This window comes from Oncorhynchus masou, chromosome 30 (genome assembly GCF_036934945.1).
Source record: "Oncorhynchus masou masou isolate Uvic2021 chromosome 30, UVic_Omas_1.1, whole genome shotgun sequence".
Taxonomy (NCBI): Eukaryota; Metazoa; Chordata; class Actinopteri; order Salmoniformes; family Salmonidae; genus Oncorhynchus; species Oncorhynchus masou.
The window spans coordinates 62,054,302-62,073,183 of NC_088241.1; the positions used below are offsets into that span (position 1 = coordinate 62,054,302).

General features: G+C 44.2%; 1 protein-coding gene and 1 long non-coding RNA gene across 2 annotated transcripts in view; both read right to left on the reverse strand.

The window, feature by feature from the left end:
* Positions 1-13,791, reverse strand: part of LOC135522915 (B-cell receptor CD22-like) — a 42,054-nt gene extending 28,263 nt beyond the window's left edge. The window contains exons 1-2 of the mRNA XM_064949614.1: positions 13,702-13,791; positions 12,707-12,781 (exon numbers count right to left, since the gene is read on the reverse strand). Of these exons, the coding sequence (XP_064805686.1) occupies positions 12,707-12,755 (49 nt within the window). The 5' untranslated portion in view covers positions 12,756-12,781; positions 13,702-13,791. The remainder of the gene's footprint in view (positions 1-12,706; positions 12,782-13,701) is intronic.
* On the reverse strand, positions 3,117-9,885 carry LOC135522916 (uncharacterized). Its single transcript, XR_010452741.1, has 4 exons — positions 9,730-9,885; positions 9,328-9,593; positions 3,260-3,353; positions 3,117-3,146 (listed from the first exon to the last, which is right to left on the reverse strand). It is a non-coding gene; the product is annotated as an uncharacterized LOC135522916 (long non-coding RNA).
* Positions 13,792-18,882: the final 5,091 nt, after the last annotated feature.

Below are 18,882 nucleotides of genomic sequence, written 5' to 3' on the forward strand. Positions count from 1 at the left end.
CAAAGCCAATTCTTCATTTGGCCGCCTATCCTTCCAGTTCTCTGCTGCCAATGACTGGAACAAACTGCAAAAATCACTAAAGCTGGAGACTCTTACCTCCCTCACTAGCTTTAAGCTCCAGCTGTCAGAGCAGCTCACTGATATCTGCACCTGTACATAGCTCATCTGTAAATAGCCCATCCAATCTACCTCATCCCCATACTGTATTTATCTTGCTCCTTTGCACCCCTGTATCTCTACTTGCACATTCATCTTCTGCACATTCTACCATCCCAGTGTTTAATTGCTATATTGTAATTACTTCGCAACCATGGCCTATTTATTGCCTTTACCTCCCTTATCCTACCTCATTTGCACATGCTGTATATAGATTTTTCTACTGCATTATATGTTTGTTTATTCTATGTGTAACTCTTGTTGTGTGTGTCTGCTTTGCTTTATCTTGGTCAGGTCACAGTTGCAAATGAGAACTTGTTCTCAACTAGCATACCTGGTTAAATAAAGGTAAAATAAATATATATATATTTTTTTTTAAATGAGGTCGATAGGAAAGGTTTCAGTTTTAAAGCTAATTTCCTGTAATTCTACACATTTTGATATCATATGCCATCTGTCCCTGCTCCTAACCTGCTACCAAAATCATTTCTTATTGAAGTGGTGTGAAAAGAGTGTGTCCCGTGTGCAACAGGAGAGAGGCGAGAGCCAGTTATGAGCCAGCAACAGGAGAAAGCCAGTTAAGAGCCAGCAACAGGAGAGAGACAGTTATGTGGAAACTGCTTTGCCTATATGTGGGTAAAATGTACAAACTTACGAATAAACAACGTGTCTGCATACAGTTCAGGCTTCCACTCACTGTCCATGGATTTATGAGTAGGTATTAGGTGATAGATCAGAATCAGTTCAAATGTATCTTCCTGCTCTTTCCGTGACATAGACTGACCATGTGTATCCAAGTGAAAGCTATGATCCCTTATTGAAGTCCCTTGTTAAATCCACTTCAATCAGTGTAGATGAAGGGGAGGAGACAGGTTAAATAAGGTTTTTAAGCCTTGAGACAATTGAGAAGTGTATTGTGTATGGGTGCCATTTAGAGGGTGTTTGGGCAAGACAAAAACATTTACGTGTCTTTGAATGAGGTGTGGTAGTAGGTGCCAGGCGCACTGGTTTGTGACAAGAACTGCAACACTGCTGGGTTTATTCACACAGTTTCCTGTGTGTATCAAGAATGGTCCACCACCCAAAAGACATCCAGCCAACTTGACACAACTGTGGGAAGCATTGGAGTCATAATGGGCCTTCATCCCCTTGGAACACTTTGGACACCTTGTAGAGTCCCTGCCCTGATGAATTGAGGCTGTTCTGGAGACAAAAGGGGTGCACCTCAATTAATGTTTGGTGTACTCAGTGCCCCCAGGAAGTATTCATACCTCTTGACTTAAACATTGGTGTGTTACAACCTCAAATAAAAAATATTAAAAATATGTATTTTCTCACCCCTCTATACACAATACCCCTTAATAACAAAGTGAAAATATGTATCTTCTCACTCCTCTACACTCAATACCCCTTAATAACAAAGATAAAATACGTTTTTAGAAATGTTTGCAGATGAATTGAAAATTAAAATACAGAAATATCTAATTGACGCATGTTAGAATCACATTTGGCAGTGATTACAGCTGTGAGTCTTTCTGGGTAAGTCTGTAAGAGCATTCCTGGATTGTACAATATGTGTACATTATTCTTCAAAAAATGATTCAAACCCTGTCAAGTTGGTTGTTGATCATTGCTAGACGGCCATAACATGGTGCAGCCATCACCATGCTTAAAAATATGAAGAGTGGTACTCAGTGATGTGTTGTGTTGGATTTGCCCCAAATATAACCCTTTGCATTCCGGACAGTAGCACATGTAAGATGAGGGCCACCGTTATCACAAGCAGGAGCTCTGGACAAGGCATCTGGAACAGTGTTGTATTTTCCTTTCCTGTATTCTACTGCAAAGGTGAACTCTTGCAACCGTAGAGCCCATCTTATGAGTCTGGTACTTGGTTTGTTGGTCTTGAACAGAAGTGGATACCAGAGAAACTCTGTGTAAGGAGTTGTGCCTAATGGAGGCCATGTCCACATACATTTTTATGTAACGGTTTTGACTTGAGGTTATTATTTATAGGGGTGCCAGGTAGGTTGTGCCTACCAGAGAAAACATTGGTTTCTCCTTTTAGTTTGGGAGGGAATGAGTCCCATCTGGTCCGTCAAGTCTACACCAATACAAAGGACTTGTGCAAAAGTCAGGATGGAAATAAACTTTTCATAAACCCTTAAAACATTGGAAAGAACTTCAAAAACAACTACATTATTTTGCGTGGGTTGTATTAGCAACATCAATGATTACACACATATTATTATATCACAATGAGTTCTGGTTCTTCTAGAAATGTCCTGTACCTCGGGCTTAAAAAGAGTCCAGCCCGGTAAAGGAGTTCAGGGAACTCCCGTGACCTTAGTCACGCAATGTTTGTCCGTTCATTCATGTGTAGCGTAAACCCAGTATTAATCATACAATCAATATAACAATTATTTTACCACAGAACTTTAAAGCGTATCAACTCTTACTAAGTCCTCAACTACAACTAACTACATAAATCATCACAGTATACATGACATCAAAACAAATGAAATACCGTATACAAAAAGGTGGTAGTCAGTCGGTCAGTCAGACAATCCAATCCGCCAATAGATCTCCAGCGGAGAAAGGCCACGAAGAACGGAGAGGTGTAGTCCACGGACGCAAAGAGTGGATCCGACCCTGGGTAAACTCTATTAGACTACAAAACACACGTTTAACGGCAACAAAACAACAGAATAGAAAAGCGTCGGGAACTGAGGGTTGAACACATCCTCATTCACGTCTCCATCACAACCCCCCTTTTGCGCAGCTGATGCTGGCTATTTAATTGGGAATTAAAGGGAAAGCGCCCTATTGGAAGGAGCTGCACTGAGACGGTTCAGACAAATTCAGGTCCGTCACAATACAGTACATTTATTTTGACAATTGTTTTGCAGTTTTACTTTAGTGCCTTATTGCAAACAGGATGCATGTTTTGGAATGTGTTTAGTCCATCGTGGAGCCTCAAGTTTCTCCTCCTGGAAGACATTTAGAAAGGTATTCTGAATGCACTGAGAGGGTTTCCATATGCAAAAGCACAAACACAGCAGAAATAAAATGGTTTTGCGTTGATACCAGGAATAGTTCTTACCATACAAAAAGACTGATCAGGCTGATAAGCAAAATGGCCCCCAGAGTTCCTGCTGCAACCCCAAACACCATTGGGTTTTTTGGCTCTTTTTGCCCTAAAAATACAGCACATATTATGGTCAATTCTCACAAAAAGATCTCTCAAGTACACTCCCTGACCAAAAGTATGTGGACACCTGGTCGTCGAACATCTCATTCCAAAATCATGGGCATTAATATGGAATATAGAATGTCATTGTATGCTGTAGCGTTAAGAATTCCCTTCACTGGAACTAAGGGGCCCAGCCCAAACCATGAAAAACAGCCCCAGACCATTATTCCTCATCCACCACACTTTACAGTTGGCACTATGCTTTGGTGCAGGTAGTGTTCACCTGGAATCCGTCAAAACCCAGATTCGTCCGCCGGACTGCCAGATGGTGAATCGTATATTCAACATGCCAGAGAACAGATTTCCACTTCTCCAGAGTACAATGGCAGTGAGCTTTACACCACTGCTGTCAGGATTTGGCCAGGGTTGTTCCGGGTTTTGGTCAGTAGATGCCCCCATTGTGCTTTTTGTCCTTATGTTTTTCCCTTGATCCCCATTATTATTTGCACCTGTGCCTCGTTTCCTCTAATTGTATTTAAACCCTTAGTTTCCCTCAGTTCTGTGCTCTGTGTTTGTATGTTAGCACCCTGCCCTAGTGTTTTGTGTACTCTTGTCGATTCCGGGTGACGCTCTTGTGGTATTCTGTTTTTTTGTTTTTGTTTATTTTTTGTGAGTTTCTTTTGAGGCCTTTTTGTGCTTTTCCTACCACCTTTTGGATTTGCCATTTTTTGTATTTAAGGATTTTTTCTTTATTAAATACACCGTCTTAAGTACTGCTGTGTCTGCCTCATCTTCTGGGTTCTGCTGACTATTCGTGGCTCAGTTGGTTAAGTGACTGTTTCTCACTCCGGAGACCCAGGTTCGAAACCGGGTCCTGACAGAAACACAGAGCCAAAATGAACCCAGAGGCAGCCAGTTCCCAGGACCTTTTTGCCACGCTGTCCCACCACCAGGAGACTGTCCAACGCCACGAAGCCGCCCTGGTTCAGCAAGAGGCCTTAATGGCTAGACATTCTCATCTTCTGTCGGAGATGCTGACTTCCATTAAGCAAATATCTGATCGACTTACCCCGGCAACAGTTCCCGTCCCAGTACCTCAGGTTCACGTACCCATGGCAGTTAACCCCCTGGCTGAACCTCGTCTTCCACCTCCCCAACGGTTCTCAGGTGATCCAAGTGCTTGTAAAGGGTTTCTCACTCAATGTTCTCTCTCCTTTGAGCTGCAACCCTCATCGTTTCCCACCGACCGGTCTAAGATCGCATATATCATCACCCTGCTGTCGGAAAAAGCCCTGGCCTGGGCTACTGCTGTGTGGGATGCCCATAGTTCCTGCTGTGCCAGCTACTCTGCCTTTGCTGAGGAATTCAAACGAGTGTTTCAAGGCCCAAGCAGTGGTTCTGACTCAGCCAAACAGCTCCTGACTCTCCATCAAGGTTGCCGCAGCGTGACGGACTATACCATCCAGTTCCGCACGGTGGCAGCAGCGAGTGGCTGGAACAACGAGGCGCTCACGGTGTGCTTTCTGAAAGGCCTTTCCGACATTATCCAAGATGAACTGGCCACTCGGGAACCACCGGACAATCTCGAGTCCCTGATCAAGTTGGCCTCACGCATTGACCAGCTTCTGAGAGAGAGAGAACTCAACCGTAGACCTCTAGCCCCTATCAGTCCCAGCTCCGAGTCCCCACCTTTATCATCGCTGGCTCCACCGGAACCCATGCAGATTGGACGCATCTCCCAGGCTGAGAGAGACCGCCGGATGAGGGAGCGACGCTGTCTATATTGCGGCAAACCGGGCCATTTCCGTTCCACGTGTCCCGGGCTCCAGGGAAACGCTCTGTCCCGTACAGACCGGGGGGAACTGTAACGGGAAACATAACCTCCTCCCATCCGTCCAACTCCCGTCTGCTCATTCCAGTCACCCTCTCCTGGGACAACCACAAGCTTCACCTTCAAGCCTTGGTAGACTCTGGAGCCGCAGGTAACTTCATGGATGGTGTCTGGGCGAAGGAGAATGGCGTTCCCTCTGAACCTCTAAGTGACCCCATGAGGGTTACTACATTGGATGGAAGCCCTTTGGGATCTGGACTTGTCACTCATGTCACTACCACCTTGCGACTTTCAGTTTCACAACACCAGGAATTGATGAACTTTCATTTGATCTCCTGTTCCGAGTTCCCTCTCGTCCTTGGATACCCCTGGCTTCACAGCCATAACCCTCACATCGACTGGTCTGTGGGCACTATCAAGCAGTGGGGTCCTACGTGCCAAGCTACTTGTATTTTCCAGAATTCCCCGAGTTCTACTCCCGAGTCTTTAGAATCCATCGACCTGACCCGAGTTCCCGAGTGTTACCATGACCTCAAACTGGTGTTTAGCAAACAGAGGGCCACCATGCTACCACCCCATAGACCTTACGATTGCCCCATCGACCTGTTTCCGGGCACTTGCCCCCCAGGGGTCGGATCTTTCCCTATCTCCACCCGAACGAGCTGCTATGGATACCTACATCAAGGACGCTCTGGAAGCAGGCCTCATGCGTCCATCCACCTCCCCGGCGGGAGCAGGGTTTTTCTTTGTGGCCAAGAAAGACGGTGGATTACGTCCTTGCATCGACTACCGGGGACTCAATGCCATAACCGTCCGTAACCGTTACCCGCTACCCCTTATGGCCACAGCCTTCGAGCTGCTCCAGGAAGCAGTTGTTTTCACTAAGCTTGACCTGCGGAACGCATACCATCTTGTGCGGATCAGACCTGGTGACGAGTGGAAGACCGCTTTCAACACGCCTACTGGTCACTATGAATACTTGGTGATGCCCTTCGGCCTGACCAACGCCCCAGCGGTGTTCCAAGCGCTCATAAACGATGTGCTTAGGGATATGCTTAACATATTTGTGTTCGTTTACTTGGATGACATCCTCATCTTTTCGAGCTCCCTTCAAGAACACACTCAGCATGTCAGACAAGTACTCAAACACCTCCTAGACAGCCATCTGTACGTTAAGCCGGAAAAATGTGAATTCCATTCATCCTGAGTACAATTCCTGGGATTTGTAGTGGAACCCGGTCGAGTCCAAATGGACCCTAGGAAGGTAGGGGCGGTAGCGGATTGGCCCACCCCCAAATCCGTTAAGGATGTTCAGCGTTTCCTGGGCTTCACAAACTTTTACCACAAGTTCATCAAGAACTTCAGTTTGGTGGCAGCTCCTCTCTCAGCTTTAACCAAAGGTGGCAATGCAAGGTTTTTGTGGGGAAGAGAAGCTGAGACGGCCTTCCAAGGACTCAAGCAGCGCGTCCTCTCTGCTCCCATCCTGATACTACCGACTACGGATGAACCATTTGTGGTGGAGGTAGACGCATCAGAGGTTGGTGTTGGAGCTGTCCTGTCTCAGAGGGGTGAAGACAAGAAGCTTCATCCGTGCGCTTTCTTCTCACACCGGCTTACCCCGACTGAGAGGAACTACGATGTGGGGATCGTGAACTCCTAGCGGTAAAGATGGCATTGAAGGAATGGAGACACTGGCTCGAGGGGGCTTCTCACCCGTTTCAAGTGCTTACGGACCACAAAAATCTGGAGTATATCCAGCAGGCGAAGCGATTGAACTCTAGACAAGCTAGATGGTCTCTTTTCTTCAATCGATTCCAGTTTATCCTCACCTATCGGCCCGGGTCGAAGAATCTCAAACCGGATGCCCTGTCCCGAGTCTACGCTCCTGCCATTCGAGATGACACGGACATGCCTGTCCTTCCTGCTGCTAAGATTGTGGCTCCGATCTCGTGGCAAGTTGAGGATACCGTGAGACGTGCTCAAGCTAGCGAACCGGACCCGAAAGGAGGCCCTGCCAATCGGTTGTTTGTCCCCAAGGCAGTGAGGACTCAGGTCTTTCTGTGGGGGCACTCCTCTCGCCTCACCTGTCATCCGGGCGTAGGTCGCACCTTGGAGTTCATCCAGCGTAAGTTCTGGTGGCCTACCATAAGAGAAGACGTTGCCACTTTTGTCAATGCCTGCCCCGTGTGCTGCCAGGGCAAATCTTCTCACCTCCGCCCTCAAGGACTCCTTCACCCTTTACCTGTTCCCCACAGACCCTGGTCCCATATCTCATTGGACTTTATTACTGGACTTCCTCCATCCCATGGCAATACTACTATCCTAGTCATAATCGACAGGTTTTCAAAGGCGGCCAGGTTCGTCCCTCTGACTAAGTTACCTTCTGCCAAGGAAACGGCTGAGTTGGTAATTAATCATGTGTTCCGAGTCTTCGGCATTCCTCAAGATGTGGTTTCTGACAGAGGTCCCCAGTTCGCCTTAAGGTTTTGGAAGGCCTTCTGCCAACTCATGGGGGCTTCTGCCAGTCTATCTTCTGGGTACCATCCGGAGTCCAACGGCCAAACAGAGAGGATGAATCAAGAGCTGGAAACCACCCTCCGATGTATGACTCGTGACAACCCGTCCACATGGTCATCCTTTATTGTTTGGGCCGAATACGCGCACAACACATTGCGCTCCTCCTCCACTGGTATGTCCCCGCACGAGTGTCAGTTTGGCTATGCTCCTCCATTGTTCCCGGACCAGGAGGCAGAAGTCAGAGTGCCTTCAGCCTTGAAGTTCGTCAGACGCTGTCGGCTTATGTGGAGGAAGACCCATCTTAATCTTATGCGTTCCTCACAGAGGTATCAACAACAAGCCAACAGACGTCGCCGTCCCGGGCCTACCCTGCGCCCCGGCCAGAGAGTCTGGCTCTCCACAAGAGACTTACCTCTACGGGTGGAGTCTCGCAAGCTGTCCCAAAATACATCGGTCCCTTCAAGGTTGCCAGGAGAGTTAACCCAGTTTCTTATCGCCTACACTTACCCAGATCCCTTAAGATTAATCCCACATTTCATGTTTCATTGTTAAAACCTGTTGTTTTTTCTCCCCTTGTCCCGGCAGACAGACCTCCCCCTCCGCCTCGTGTCATTGGAGGCCAGCCGGCTTATACCGTCCACCGGATACTGTATTCCCGCCGGGTGCAGCGGTCCTGGCAGTATCTGGTGGACTGGGAAGGCTACGGTCCTGAGGAGCGCTCCTGGGTTCCTGCCAAAGACATCCTGGACCCTGACCTCATTCGTCAGTTCAGGGTCCTCCACCCTGAGAGAGCTGGTAGGAACGTCAGGAGCCGTTCCTAGGGGGATTCTGTCAGGATTTGGCCAGGGTTGTTCCGGGTTTTGGTCAGTAGATGCCCCCATTGTGCTTTTTGTCCTTATGTTTTTCCCTTGATCCCCATTATTATTTGCACCTGTGCCTCGTTTCCTCTAATTGTATTTAAACCCTTAGTTTCCCTCAGTTCTGTGCTCTGTGTTTGTATGTTAGCACCCTGCCCTAGTGTTCTGTGTACTCTTGTCGATTCCGGGTGACGCTCTTGTGGTATTCTGTTTTTTTGTTTTTGTTTATTTTTTGTGAGTTTCTTTTGAGGCCTTTTTGTGCTTTTCCTACCACCTTTTGGATTTGCCATTTTTTGTATTTAAGGATTTTTTCTTTATTAAATACACAGTCTTAAGTACTGCTGTGTCTGCCTCATCTTCTGGGTTCTGCTGACTATTCGTGGCTCAGTTGGTTAAGTGACTGTTTCTCACTCCGGAGACCCAGGTTCAAAACCGGGTCCTGACAACTGCAGCTGATTCTTGGCACTGCACATAGTGATCTTAGGCTTGTGTGCAGCTGTTCAGCCATGGAAACCCATTTCATGAAGCCCTCATCAAACAGTTCTGGTGCTGCCATTGCTTCCAAAGGCAGTTTGTAACTCGGTAGTGAATGTTGCCATCCTACTGCCAATGTTTGTCTACGGAGTTGCATAGCTGTGTGTTTGATTTTAAACACCTGTCAGCAACATGTGAGGCTTTAATAGCTGAATCCACGCATTTGAAGGGGTGTCCACATACTTTTAAATATATATTGTATATCTAACCTACGATTGTGTCCTTCGTGCCCATTTTACCTTTTATAGCCAGCTGCACTTCATTTGACTTCCCACAGCCTTGACTATTTCTTGCTTCACAGTAGTATAGTCCTCCATCACCAACAGTCACATTGAGGGTGTAACTCAGTCCAGATGCTACCTGTGTTGTTTCACCCTCACTGATCTGGAACCAGGTGACGTTTGTCACAGGAGGGTTGGCTTACTGCTGCAGGTCAGATTAACACAGCTGCCCACTGATACTGAATCAGCTGGACTGATGGAGGCCGAGGTGTCCTTAGGAGAGACTGGGGGAGAGGGGTTCATTTACAATGTATGTGGATATGGTATATTGAATAGTCTCATCAAAACCACTCTATTAGAATCATCAGTGAAAACATGATAGAATTATCTATTCTACTGGAACCGGTTACTAAATCTTACATGAAACGTTAAGCATCATGTTATGTTCAGCTGTCTTGTTGCTTGTCCCTACTGGGTAGACTGCAGTACAAGTGATGTTCTTCTCATGATGAAGGTATGACGGAGTGAAGGTCACCGTGGAGAGAACTGATTTGGTTTGTTCTGGATTCTCCTGCAGTTGGTTCTAAATTGTGAACTGTGTTGGGAGGGTCCATGTCAGCTCAGGGGGGTGTTCAGGAAAAGGAGCGAAAGCAGAGCAGTTCAAACTGACAGGGGTCCCTTCCTTCACCTCACCTGAGACAGTAAGGTTGGGACTGTAAGGAAAATCTGTAATACATTGTAGATAAATATATTTTACACTAATAGTTCAACTGTTCACTTGTTTTATCTTTGATGCAAGGAATTCCACCAAGTCACATGGCTCTGTCATAACCTCACATGGTCTCTCCTATCATTGCTATGCAGACGACACACAATTAATCTTCTCCTTTCCCCCTTCTGATGACCAGGTGGCGAATCGCATCTCTGCATGTCTGGCAGACATATCAGTGTGGATGACGGATCACCACCTCAAGCTGAACCTCGGCAAGACGGTGCTGCTCTTCCTCCCGGGGAAGGACTGCCCGTTCCATGATCTCGACATCACGGTTGACAACTCCATTGTGTCCTCCTCCCAGAGCGCTAAGAACCTTGGCGTGATCCTGGACAACACCCTGTCGTTCTCAACTAACATCATGGCGGTGGCCCGTTCCTGTAGGTTCATGCTCTACAACATCCGCAGAGTACGACCCTGCCTCACACAGGAAGCGGCGCAGGTCCTAATCCAGGCACTTGTCATCTCCCGTCTGGATTACTGCAACTCGCTGTTGGCTGGGCTCCCTGCCTGTGCCATTAAACCCTACAACTCATCCAGAACGCCGCAGCCCGTCTGGTGTTCAACCTTCCCAAGTTCTCTCAAGTCACCCCGCTCCTCCGCTCTCTCCACTGGCTTCCAGTTGAAGCTCGCATCCGCTACAAGACCATGGTGCTTGCCTACGGAGCTGTGAGGGGAACGGCACCGCAGTACCTCCAGGCTCTGATCAGGCCCTACACCCAAACAAGGGCACTGCGTTCATCCACCTCTGGCCTGCTCGCCTCCCTACCACTGAGGAAGTACAGTTCCCGCTCAGCCCAGTCAAAACTGTTCGCTGCTCTGGCCCCCCAATGGTGGAACAAACTCCCTCACGACGCCAGGACAGCGGAGTCAATCACCACCTTCCGGAGACACCTGAAACCCCACCTCTTCAAGGAATACCTAGGATAGGATAATGTAATCCTTCTCACCCCCCCCTAAATGATTTAGATGCACTATTGTAAAGTGGCTGTTCCACTGGATGTCAGAAGGTGAATGCACCAATTTGTAAGTCGCTCTGGATAAGAGCGTCTGCTAAATGACTTAAATGTAAATGTAAACGTTAAGGATCATGTTACGTTCAGCTGTCTTGTTGCTTGTCCCTACTGGGTAGACTGCAGTACAAGTGATGTTCTTCTCATGATGAAGGTATGACGGAGTGAAGGTCACCGTGGAGAAAACTGATTTGGTTTGGTCTGGATTCTCCTGCAGTTGGTTCTCAGTTGTGAACTGTGTTGGGAGGGTCCATGTCAGCTCAGGGGGGTGTTCAGGACAGGGAGCGAAAGCAGAGCAGTTCAAACTGACAGGGGTCCCTTCCTTCACCTCACCTGAGACAGTAAGGTTTGGACTGTAAGGAAAATCTGTAATATATTGTAGATAAATATATTTTACACATAGTTCAACTGTCCACTTGTTTTATCTTTGATGCAAGGAATTCAACTTTTATCTTTGATGCAAGGAATCTAAACTGGAAAAAAATTGTTGGTTAAAAGATAAATTGTCTCTTACCACTGACATCTATTTCAACAGACTTATCTGGATCTGTTGCACGGAATGGTTGACTCTCAATCCTGAAGAAGTATTTATTAGTGTAATTGGTGGTTACATTGAAGAAGACTGTGGTGCAGTTCATCTGGGACATGTTTCCAGTTATCTCCCCTTGATATCTGTTGACCAACTTACTACTGTTGAATATCACTCTGTCCGGACGCTCACGAAAGTTTGAGTTTTCTTTAATCCACACACCAGAGGGTAGTATTGCGCTGTTAAATGTATCCTTATGTTGGTCAGGAATATCAAATGAACATGGGATTTGCACACAGGAGCCAGTCAGTACATCCAGTTTATCTGGCATTGTGGTGATCAAATCTCGTTGACCAAAACAGACTAAAACACCTGCAACATAAAGGACAACATCAGGGAGGTTCTGATGTCTTTTCAGTTCAGTCCAATGATGTGTATTAACCCTAGATGACAGACAGGGGCCTCTGTTTGGAGGCAACTGCACAGCCATCTTGTTACTCCTCCTCCAGTGTAAAACAGATGTTGGAAGCTATAGAAATGCATTTATTAATGTCTATATTTGTTTTAGACAAGTATATTCTATTACAGACACCTTAATGCAGACTTAAATTATATTTTGTGACCTGCAACACTTCCTTCAGTAGAGAGACCCTACCGTTTCTCCAGCCAATGATTGCATCTTGAAACTCACTAAATTGGTATTATCCAATAGCTGCTTCATCTTTGAGTCAGTTTTTCCTTTTTCCTATGTTCCTTTGCCCCCAACTATGTGGAACAATTTGAGGAACCACTTACAAAATACACACTTCTGTGTGTAATATGATCTTTTCAGTACAGTAACTCTCTCTGCAGCAAAAACATATGAACTCATTTCAATGTGCAGGTGATTCCTGATGTCACGACTCCAAGCCCTAAACTGGATCATGAACATATCTGGAACACAATGTTTGAATCCAGACGATTAAACTATGCTTTTCTATACATTGAGACAGATGGGAATACAGCTCATAGTATGAAACATCATCCCTTGTACTTATTCCTCTGTCTGATTCATAACTAGTTGTTGTTGTGTGTAAGACTCACCTGATATAAAGAGGACAATGAGAAAAAACATGTTCTCAGGACAAGCCATGTGAGAACTCACACACTACTGATCACCTGAAACAGTACAAACATACACACATTTAGTAAATCAACACACTGCCCCTCCTTACCTTCAGGCTCAAACCCAACACCCGAGCACTCCATTCTCCCACCCCTACAGGAGGGCAGCTCCCGCTCAGGCTGTCCAAGCTCTTTTCTGTCCTGGCACCCCAATGCTGGAACCAGCTTCCCCCTGAAGCTACCTGCCCATCTTGCGAAAACATCAGAAACCCTACCCCTTCAGGGCATTTTAAATAATCCCACAGCACCCCCCCCCCCCCTTTTCACAGCCCAACCTCAAAAAAGCCTTTTGTGAACCAACATCTGCACTTGACCCCCCCCCCCCCCCCAAACACACACACACACACAGACACACACACACACTAGCTCTGACTTTGCTGATACCTGCTTGAGTGTACTTACTATGAATGTAATGCGGTTGTCTCACCTGACTATCATAAGATGAATGCACCAACTGTATGTCGTTCTGGATAAGAGTGTCTCTGCTAAATTACTCGAATGTATTACATTGAACCTTAAATGCGTACAGTGCATTCGGAAATGATTCAGACCTCTTGACTTTTCTCCCCTTGTTGTTATGTTGTTAGAAAATGGATGAAATTGTTCTCTCCCCTCAATCTACACACAATACCCCATAATAACAAAAAACATTTTTTAGAAATTATTTGTCATTATGGGGTATTGTGTGTGGATGGATAAGGAACAATAATTGAATGTATTTTACAATGAGACTAAAGTAACAAAATGTGGAAAAAGGAAAGGGGTCTGAATACTTTCTGAACGCAGTGTATGGCTTTCAGTTGTGAAGCTATAACATGAACCAACAGCAGCAGCATTTCAAATCATTACCAGTAATAACAGTTCAGTGAGTCTTAACATTAAAATGAAAAGATAGTGAAGAAGTCGACACTTGTCTTACGATCTTGAAAAGCGATCACAGAAAAGGAGATGATATCACACCCATAGTGAGTTCTGACAAACTGAAGTGTTGCAATTCAAGTTGGACAATGGCATGTGATGTACTTCCTATTCCTTATAAGTGAACAAAATTATTTGCATTTTCAAAAGCAAGTAGTATAATTTTCTACTAATTATATACAGTCAAAAGTTTAGACACACCTACTCAAGGGTTCTCTCTTTTACTATTGTCTACATTGTAGAATAATATTGAAAACATCAAAATTATGAAATAACAAATATGGAATCATGTAGTAACCAAAAGTGTTAAATCAAAATATATGTTATATTTGAGATTCTTCAAATTAGCCACCCATTGCCTTGATGACAGCCTTGCATACTCTTGGTATTCTCTTAACCAGCTTCATGAGGTAGTCACCTGGAATGCATTTCAATTAACAGGTGTGCCTTGTTAAAAGTTATGCATAACATACAGACTTGTACACAAAGTCAACATACCTCAATACCCTGCTACGTGGGGATAGTATGCATCCCCTTCCCCTCAGGAATGGTCGACCATACAGCCAGTTATGCAGGGTTAAACAAATCTGTGGCCAACAGTCAGATTTTAACAGCAATGCTAAGAAAATGAAAAATACATTTAAATTCAGAGGCGACATGGAAAAAAACTCTTGATGCTGCAACGATGAAAATATCTCAGAAACCAAGAGAGGAAATGCTAAAAACTTAACCAAAGAATAAAAACAAATATTTTGCACTAAGTACACCAAGTGTTCAGAGAAAATGAAAGCAATCCTGAAGAAGCACTGGCATATTCTGCAGTCAGACTATAGAATGGCAAAGCTCTTCAAGGATCCCCCACTGGTGGTCTATAAGTGTGGTCGTAATATTGAGGATAGCTTAGTGAGATCTGACATGCCCCCTGAGCCCAGTCAGACACTCTTGACACACAATCCAAATTGGAAATACTAATGTGGCTCATGCTCACAGTGCAATAGCACTACATTAACATCCTTCTTCAGACACACACATACAGGTGGAAACATCCCTGTTCGGGGTCTCATCTCTTGCAAGATAAAGATAGTAATCTGTCTCATCACATGTTCATGTGGAAAAACCTACGTAGTACAACCGAAAAGACAATTAAAACAATGCATAGCTGACCACTGTAACGTGTGTCGTCGTCTGATGAGGAGGAATCGGACCAAAGAGCAGCGTGGTAAGTGTTCATGACCTTTATTTCACTGAACACTGAAACAAAAAGACCAAAGTGCAAACCGAAACAGTCCTGTCAGGTGCAGAAAACACTAAACAGAAAACAATTACCCACAAAATATAGGAGGGAAAAAGCTAACTAAGTATGGTTCCCAATCAGAGACAACGATAGTCAGCTGTCCCTGATTGAGAACCTTACCCGGTCAAAACAAAGAAATACAAAACATAGAGAAAGGAACATAGAATTTTCCCACCCAAATCACACCCTAACAAAACCAAAATAGAGACATAAAAAGCTCTCTAAGGTCAGTGCATGACAACCACCGCAGCTCAATCAGGTGTAATAACACTGACTATACAGTAGCAGCTCACTTTGTTGAAGCTGACCATCCCATCTCCTCACTCAAAAACACACGCATATACATATACACACACATTGAGCATGTTGGCCAACCAAGGAGAGGAGGTATTTAATACATTGACCCCTACTGTCTTAATATTGACTTTGATCTCAGGCCTTTCTTATGAACAATTAGTTTGATGAAGAAGTCTTTTAAATTAATGTATTCTTTCTACAGTTTATCAGCGTACAACCAATATGTTCCCCCTGTTGATGATGCTTATTATGCATTATGGATGAACCAAAAGATTACATGTAACAACATTTTATAAAATTGGAAACAATTAAATACATGTGAAATTAAATTAAACAAGAATGTATGTAAATGCTAATCTTATGCTAATTTTAATGATAACAATAGGCTAATATATTCAATATGATGTAAACTATTGTCTATTAACAGTTTCACTCAATTCACTCTAATTAACCTCATAATTGTGAAACACCCCTTATGATTGTCATTGTTGCACTAATTGCACTGTTTGTCTACATAACCTGGTTCAAGCATTCATGACTTTACCCTGAAGAAGGAACAATGATGCCGAAACGTTGGTGTTTTCCTTAATAAATTACTGGGAGTTTATATATATATATATATATAGAGTGTGCAACTCTCTTTGTTTTTATAGCTTACAGTGTATTCACCGTTAGTCAGCACCTCTACAATAAGTCATTTTCTCTGGGTGTGCTCCAGCTCATACTTTTTATATCACCTGAACTTAACAAATAAAATAAATAAACATGTAAAGATATTTAAGTATTTTCTTAAAAGAGTACTAACTTTACCTTCCCCTTCTACAACAAAAAAACTTAAATACATGTAATATAGTCCATGAAACATTTGATTTAAATACTGTATAATTCTATTAATTCTTATGGAGGATTGCTTCTTCTGGGGAGTACCATATATAGAGACCGGTGGATTTAGTCCAAGATCAAATTAAAAGTTTTGGAATGGCCTAGTCAAAGTCCAGACCTAATCCCAAATGAGACATTGTGACAGTTCATGCTTGAAAACCCACAAATGTCACTGAGTTAAATCAGTTCTGCATGAGAGTGGGACAAAATTCCTCCACAGCAACATGAGAGACTGATCAACAACTACAGGAAGCATTTGGTTGGAGTCATTTCAGCTGAAGGAGGACCAACCAGTTATTGAGTGTAAGGGGGCAATTACTTTTTTAAACAGGGACATTGGGTGTTGCATAACGTTGTTTAAGAAATTAATGAAATAAGTACGTCCTTTTTGTGTTTCTTGTTCACTCATGTTTCATTTATCTAATATCAGCTTTTGGTTGATTATCTGATAACATTCAGTATCAGTATCAAAAATATGCAAAATAAGTGAGAGAGAACGAGAGAGAAATGGTTCCGGTTGGAGCGAGCGGTCGCATCGACACTTCGGCAGGTAGTATAACTTTTCACTACATTTTTCATTACATTTCATTATAGTACAACGGTTTGATTTGTCTAATCTTAGCAATTTCTTCTTAGCTAGCTACATAGCCGTCTTTGTATCAAAGATAATTGCGTAATTATCGTAATTATCGTATTTCGTCGTCCTAACGTAGTCTACACTGCTATCTGCCCAGCAGCTAGCTAAGCAGCTAGCTAACGTCCACTGTCCACCAGCACTGTAGAAACTATTACACTCAACTGAACGACTCGATTAGTGTAGTGTTAGCTAGCTACATAGTTGTCTTCGCTGTCTTCGTATCCAAGATAATTGTGTAGTTTAGAGTGTGTAGACTTAGAGTGATTATCTTAATTTACCGAGGTTAGCTAGCCAGCTATTTGTCGTCCTTAACATAGGAGATGCTGCTAGCTAGCTAGCCAACAGCTAGCCAACCTCTACCGAATAGAATTTCAACTACCCGGTCAACATTTCGCTTCGCTCCACAGGTAGTATCACATTTTCATTTCACTTCATTACAGTACAACGGTTTGATTTGTTTGATCGTAGCTAGCTAGCTACATAGCCGTCTTTGTATCTAAGACAATTGTGTAGTCTAGAGCGATTTTCTAGGTTAGCTAGCCAACTACTGTCGTTCTTTTAACGTAACGTAACGCAATCAACACTGCTAGCTAGCCAGCTAGCCCCCGAATAGCAGCACTGTAGAAACTATTACACTCGACGGAACGACTTGATTAGTGTAGTGTCAACATCGCAGCTACTGCCAGCTAGCCTACTCCAGCAGTACTGTATCATTTCAATCATTTTAGTCAATAAGATTCTTGCTACGTAAGCTTACTTTCTGAACATTCGAGACGTGTAGTCCACTTGTCATTCCAATCTCCTTTGCATTAGCGTAGCCTCTTCTGTAGCCTGCCAACTATGTGTCTATCTATCCCTGTTCTCTCCTCTCTGCACAGACCATACAAACGCTCCACACCGCGTGGCCGCGGCCACCCTAACCTGGTGGTCCCAGCGCGCACGACCCACGTGGAGTTCCAGGTCTCCGGCAGACTCTGGAACTGCCGATTTTTTTTTAATGTAGGTAAATCAGAAACCAAAATCCATCCAACTTGCTTAGTTAAATTTGAGTTCAGTAAAAGATTCCCGGTTCTGACATTGTCTTTCAACATCAAAAACAGACTTTGCCAGAAACAGAGTAACTCTAATTGTAGCTGATGGATTATCACACACTCCTCCATTTCTCCTGCATCCACTTCCTCTTTCATTACATCACTTCTATCTGCCAGGAAGAGCATGGTGGGCTGGGAGCCACAGGAGGGAGCCATCAACCTTCAGGGCAAGGTGTACCTCCCCGACGGTCATGTCTGGATGGGATACAGCTTTTGTCAAATTGAGGTTCTTAATTAATACACATAAGTGAATTTGTCCCAATACTTTTGGTGTCCTAAAATAGGGGGACAATGTTGTAATCTCTAACCGGTTCACCCGATATGGATGAGAATGGGGCGGCAGCGTAGCCTAGTGGTTAGAGCGTTGGACTAGTAACCGGAAGGTTGCAAGTTCAAACCCCCGAGCCGACAAGGTACAAATCTGTCGTTCTGCCCCTGAACAGGCAGTTAACCCACTGTTCCTAGGCCGTCATTGAAAATAAGAATTTGTTCTTTACACACCAAGACAGTCATGAAGAGGGCACGACAACACCTATATCCCCCCAGGAGACTGAAAAGGTTTGGCATCAAAAAGTTCTACAACTGCACTATCAAGAACATCACCGCCTGCAGGGGGTAGTGCATACGGCCCAGTACATGCCTGGTTAAATAAAGGTAAAAAAATAAAGGTAAAAAATACCCTGAAATGAAAGTTGATAGTCTGCACTTTAACCTCAAAGTCATTGCATCATTTCAAATCCAAAGTGCTGGATTTCAGAGATGAAAAAGTTAAATAAATGACACAGTCCCAATACTTTTGGTACACACGACATACTGTAGTACTTGATACTTAACATCAAATCAAATGTTATTTTTTCACATGTGCTGAATACAGGAGACATAACTGTGAAACTTTCAAGCCCTTAACCAACAATGCTGTTTTAAGGAAAATAAGAGTAAACAACTAAAAGAGCAACAATAAAATAACAATAACGTG